This window comes from Schistocerca cancellata, chromosome 2 (assembly GCF_023864275.1).
Source record: "Schistocerca cancellata isolate TAMUIC-IGC-003103 chromosome 2, iqSchCanc2.1, whole genome shotgun sequence".
In the NCBI taxonomy this organism is placed as follows: Eukaryota; Metazoa; Arthropoda; class Insecta; order Orthoptera; family Acrididae; genus Schistocerca; species Schistocerca cancellata.
The window spans coordinates 133,269,952-133,275,951 of NC_064627.1; the positions used below are offsets into that span (position 1 = coordinate 133,269,952).

General features: G+C 44.7%; 1 protein-coding gene across 1 annotated transcript in view; it reads right to left on the minus strand.

Moving 5' to 3' along the window:
- The window catches only part of LOC126161402 (allergen Cr-PI-like), a 29,891-nt gene extending 24,156 nt beyond the window's left edge, over nt 1-5,735 (minus strand). The window contains exon 1 of the mRNA XM_049917180.1: nt 5,600-5,735. Coding sequence (XP_049773137.1) covers nt 5,600-5,693 — 94 coding nt within the window. The 5' untranslated portion in view covers nt 5,694-5,735. The remainder of the gene's footprint in view (nt 1-5,599) is intronic.
- Nucleotides 5,736-6,000: the final 265 nt, after the last annotated feature.

A 6,000-nucleotide genomic window follows, 5' to 3' on the forward strand; every position in this document is an offset into this window, starting at 1 on the left:
GGTGTCAATCAACAGAATATTTTCGCATTAAGACGAATTTCTTGAAAGACCTCGCAGCAACGGAAAACGACATTGCTTTGCTGATTGCCATCCCAGGTTGCATACCATGTTCTTAAGACTCTCTCTCCTATTGCGCGATGATACAAAATCAAGTGCTTTTTTGACCTTTGTTATGTCCTCCGTTGAACCTATGTGGCAAGGATCACACACAGAGGAGCAATACTCCAGAAAAGGGACGGAGAAGCGTAGTGTAGGCAGTCTGTAGGAGATTTGTTGCACTTTCTATCTGCTCTACCAATAAAGCAAAGTGTTTGATTCGCCTTCTCCAAAAACTTTTCATTGCGATGATTTCCCATAATTGCAATTCCTACGTGTTTATCTTAGTCATCCACACTTAAATTTGTGCTACTGGTGTGTAATTGAAGTTTAAAGGAATTTTTTAGCATTCATGTGGACGAGATCAAATCTTTTGTTATTTAAGTTCCATTACTTTTCAGATTATGTAAACGACAATGTAATCTGCAAATAATGTAAGAGCTAGAGTTATCATACGTCCGAGATTATTAGAACAGTCTTTGTTTTCTAGTGCTGACCGAGATAATACCCGAAGTTGCAAGAACGTTTGGGTCTTGAGAATTTTATGACTGGCGAGAGCATTTCTTAACATTCGAGTGACATGATCGACATCATGTTTCCAAACATTCTCTTATGTCTGCACGTCTCTCAGCCGACCTTACAGTAGCCGCTGACGTTGATTGGGTGGCAAGGCTATTGTTTCCCCCACAATCGGTCGTTTGGCAGCACAACATGGGCAGTGTGCTTTTGTTGTTTTCGTGTGTGAAGCAACTCCTCTAGACGTTTTTTATCATTTTATCTATATTCGTTTCTTGTCTCATCATTTGGCAATGGGCAAAATAAAGTGCGTGTTTAACGTTAAGCTGCAACAGGAAAGAAAATAATGAACGTATGTAATGGCAGTAACAAGGAACTTTTTTATCACACACTATTTGATGGAGAATGTTCTGTTGTACGTAAAGAAAAGGCTGATATTAAAGACCAGGTGAAAACAGCTTAACCTATTAGTGCTATTAATGCGACTGCTTCATCAAATATAAGAGGCTGTTTAAAAGAAAAAGATGGGAATAACAGTGATCTGGAGTGTGCTGTTAAAAAGGCAATGTCTTCATGCCACACTACCCGACACGAACTCAGCTTCAAAATTTCAGACTGCGCATCTAGACTGGCTAAAAATTTATACCACCCAAAATTTTCATGTGCTATAAGCACAAGCGAGACCATTATAGTTAACTTTATTTCGCCATTTATATTTGATAATGTGTTGCGTTCATTGTACGACATTAAGTGTGTAGCAGTAACAATGGATACGTCAAATAAAAGTGAAGTACTACTTGCTCTGGTTATTGTAAGGTACTTCAGACTGAAGGAGCGATTTCAAGAGAAGCTTTAAATTTCGATGAACTGTGCTGTAAAAGTGCTTAAATTTTGACTCAGTACCTTTTGCAGTCTTTGAATAAAAAAGCTTGAAGTTTGTTACATTATGAATAACAACTGTGTGGAACATTTGGACTCCACACTAGACTTCCAACACCCTCTACTGAACATATTCTTGATGTTACAAATAATTCAGACTTTCTTGTTGCGAATTTCATTTTCAAAAAAGCCTTGTCCAATGATAACTACATCTGGATAATTAATATTGCAGAAATCTTTCAAAAGTTTTGAGTAGTTTCAAAAATATGTCCTAGGTTGGACAAGGAAAGTATACTAATATGCCCTGAATTCCCCGGCGTTCACCATGGAAGTGTTTTCGTCCGTTCCCGAACTACAAAAACGATTTAGGAGATAATCTGAGCAGCCGTCTTAGATTGTGTGGAGATGTACTCTCATTTAGCGTTTATTAAAGCCATCAGAAGATCGAGACCAATTGGAGAATGACTTAGACGTGATATTGGAATGGTGCGAAAAGCGGTAATTGTCTCTCAGTACGGAAATCTTAAGACATCCACATGAGTAAAATATAAGTCTGTTAAATTTGGATTACACGATAAATCACACAAATTTAAAGTCGTTCAATTCGAGTTAAAACCTCGGAATTGTGGTGTCACCGCCAGACACCACACTTGCTAGGTGGTAGCTTAAATCGGCCGCGGTCCATTAGTACATGTCGGACCCGCGTGTCGCCGCCATCAGTACTTGCAGACCTAGCGCCACCACATGGCAGGTCTAGAAAGACGGACTAGCACTCGCCCCAGTTGTACGGACGACATTGCTAGCGACTAGACGTACGAGGCCTTCCTCTCATTTGCCGAGAGACAGTTAGAATAGCCTTCAGCTAAGCACATGACTACGACCTAGCAAGGCGCCATTAGCCTTACCTACTTTGAGAGTTATAGTATAAATGTCTCAAGAAGAACGCTGTATTCATCAGAGAATAAAAGTTAAGTATAAAGCAACTACGTACTTTTCTTGCTACCATTCAATAGTTATCCTGTTTCAGACTTCACGCCCGTCTGCATTAGCTAGCGTGCCTTTCGGCTACCTCCGAGTGGTGTGGCTGTCTTGCTACGCCACAACAGGAATTACTACTGCGAACATCTTAGGTCACAACGATGACGTAGATCATATTGTGGGGAAGGCAAACTAAAGACTACTTTGTACTGGCAGAACACTTAGGAGAATCATCGGATATACTAAAGAGACTGCCTACACTACGCTTTTTTGTCCTCTGCTATAGTATGGCTGTGCTGTATGCGATCCTTTCGAGACGGAGACACCGAAAAAGTTCAAAGAACTGCAACCCGTGTTTTACCATCGCAAAAGAAGGGAGAGAGTGCCAGGGGTATGATAAGCGAGTTTCGATGGTAATCAACAAAACAAAGTCGTTTTTAGTTGCGGCGAAATCTTTTTACAAAATTTCAGTCAACTGCTTTGACCTCTGAATTTGGCGCCACCCTACATAGGGAGGAATGAGAGAAATGAGAGTTCGTACAGAGGTTAATTTTCCCCACTCGCTGTTCGAGAATGGAACCGTAGGGAAACTGTCTGAGGGTGCTTCGATGAACCCTCTTCCAGGCACTCAGGAGTGAATTGCAGAGTAGTCATTCAATTGTAGATGTAGATGGATGGATTCTAAAACAATATTATAAGCCTATGTAAAAGGGATACTAAGATTGCGTTCTAAATCGTTTAAATAAATTAAGAACCAGAGGGCAGGTAATGATTGCGCGACGGGACACATAAACAAACGAGGTTGGGTCAGTGGTTAGCATACTGAACTCGCGTTCGGGAGGACGACGGTTCAAACCCGCGTCCGTCCCTTATAATTCGGGTTTTTGTGACATCCCTAAATCGCTTCAGGCATATGATGGGTTCATTCCTTTGAAAGGGCATGGGCGATTTCCTTCCTCGTCCTTCCCTAATCCGAGCTTGTGCTCCATCTCTAGTGACCTCGTTGTCGACGGGACGTTAAACACTAAACTGCTCCTCCTCTAGACGTAACATCGATTTCACTGGGTGAATTGCGGTATTTACTACGTACTGTGACCGATCGAGGTTGCGCAGTGGTTAGCACACCGGACTCACATTCGGGAGGACGACGGTTGAATCCCACGTGAGGCCATCCTGGTTTAGATTTTCCGTGATGTCCCTAGATTGCCCCGGGCAAATGCCGGGATGTTTCCTTTGAAAGGGCACGGCCGACTTCTTTCCCAATCCTTCCCTAATCCGATGAGACCGATGACCTCGCTGTTTGGTCTCCTCCCCCAGACAACCCAACACCAACCGAACTACGTACTGTGACCTTTCCGGCAGGTACTCCAATTCGTTCCGTTAAGAAGGATGGAAAAAACCACCCTTTTACACCACTACATAGTGATTTACAGAGTACAGCGTAGATTGAAAGGTGTCCATGTACAGGGTGTTTCAGAAATGACCGGTATATTTGAAACGGCAATAAAAACTAAACGAGCAGCGATAGAAATACACCGTTTGTTGCAATATGCTTGGGACAACAGTACATTTTCAGGCGGACAAACTATCGAAATTACAGTAGTTACAATTTTCAACAACAGATGGCGCTGCAAGTGATGTGAAAGATATAGAAGACAACGCAGTCTGTGGGTGCGCCATTCTGTACGTCGTCTTTCTGCTGTAAGCGTGTGCTGTTCACAACGTGCAAGTGTGCTGTGGACAACATGGTTTATTCTTTAGAACAGAGGATTTTCTTGTGTTGGAATTCCACCGCCTAGAACACAGTGTTGTTGCAACAAGACGAAGTTTTCAACGGAGGTTTAATGTAACCAAAGGATCGAAAAGCGAGACAATAAAGGATCTGTTTGAAAAATTTCAAGGGACTGGGAACGTGACGAATGAACGTGCTGGAAAGGTAGGGCGACCGCGTACGGCAACCACAGAGGGCAGCGCGCAGCTAGTGCAGCAGGTGATCCAACAGCGGCCTCGGGTTTCCGTTCGCCGTGTTGCAGCTGCGGTCCAAATGACGCCAACGTCCACGTATCGTCTCATGCGCCAGAGTTTACACCTCTATCCATACAAAATTCAAACGCGGCAACCCCTCAGCGCCGCTAGCATTGCTGCACGAGAGACATTCGCTAACGATATAGTGCACAGGATTGATGACGGCGATATGCATGTGGGCAGCATTTGGTTTACTGACGAAGCTTATTTTTACCTGGACGGCTTCGTCAATAAACAGAACTGGCGCATATGGGGAACCGAAAACCCCATGTTGCAGTCCCATCGTCCCTGCATCCTCAAAACGTACTGGTGTGGGCCGCCATTTCTTCCAAAGGAATCACTGGCCCATTTTTCAGATCCGAAACGATTACTGCATCTCGCTATCTGGACATTCTTCGTGAATTTGTGGCGGTACAAACTGCCTTAGACAACACTGCGAACACCTCGTGGTTTATGCAAGATGGTGCCCGGCCACATCGCACGGCCGACGTCTTTAATTTCCTGAATGAATATTTCGATGATCGTGTGATTGCTTTGGGCTATCCGAAACATACAGGAGGCGGCGTGGATTGGCCTCCCTATTCGCCAGACATGAACCCCTGTGACTTCTTTCTGTGGGGACACGTGAAAGACCAGGTGTACCGCCAGAATCCAGAAACAATTGAACAGCTGAAGCAGTACATCTCATCTGCATGTGAAGCCATTCCGCCAGACACGTTGTCAAAGGTTTCGGGTAATTTCATTCAGAGACTACGCCATATTATTGCTACGCATGGTGGATATGTGGAAAATATCGTACTATAGAGTTTCCCAGACCGCAGCGCCATCTGTTGTTGACAATTGTAACTACTGTAATTTCGAAAGTTTGTCTGCCTGAAAATGTACTGTTGTCCCAAGCATATTGCAACAAACGGTGTATTTCTATCGCTGCTCGTTTAGTTTGTATTGCCGTTTCAAATATACCGGTCATTTTTGAAACACCCTGTAAATCGAACACGTAAGGCGCTGGAGAATACTGTGTAACTTGTCCACAAGGCGCGTTCGGGTAGCCCGTCAGAGAATATGGAAGGCATTCAGCGCGAGATAACGGATTGCTGTTACTCACCAACGACGTGCGGCTCTGGGTTGATGGTGGCCCGGGCGAGGCCGACCAGGGCGCACGCTGCGATCAGGATGGTGGCGGTTCCCCTGGCGGCCATGTCGTGAGTTCCGGCTGTCCAGGCGGCCGCCGCGCTTTTATACCCTACGACGCAAGCCTGCCGCCGCCGCCGTAACAGCCCCTTGGCTCGCCCCACACTACACGTGCCAGCTTCGAATTCCGAGATAACTCGTCAAGGCCTGGGCAAGCCGGGTCCTCTTTTTTCTTTCTTCAACACGGGATTTGAAGCCAACGGCAATAGGTCACAATCGCGGGTAGCTGCTGTGTCGTTGCGGAATTCCAAGCACAGTGCCAGACAAGCAAGCGCCTTCAATATGTTCAGGGGATAGGCAAAATAATAAAACAGC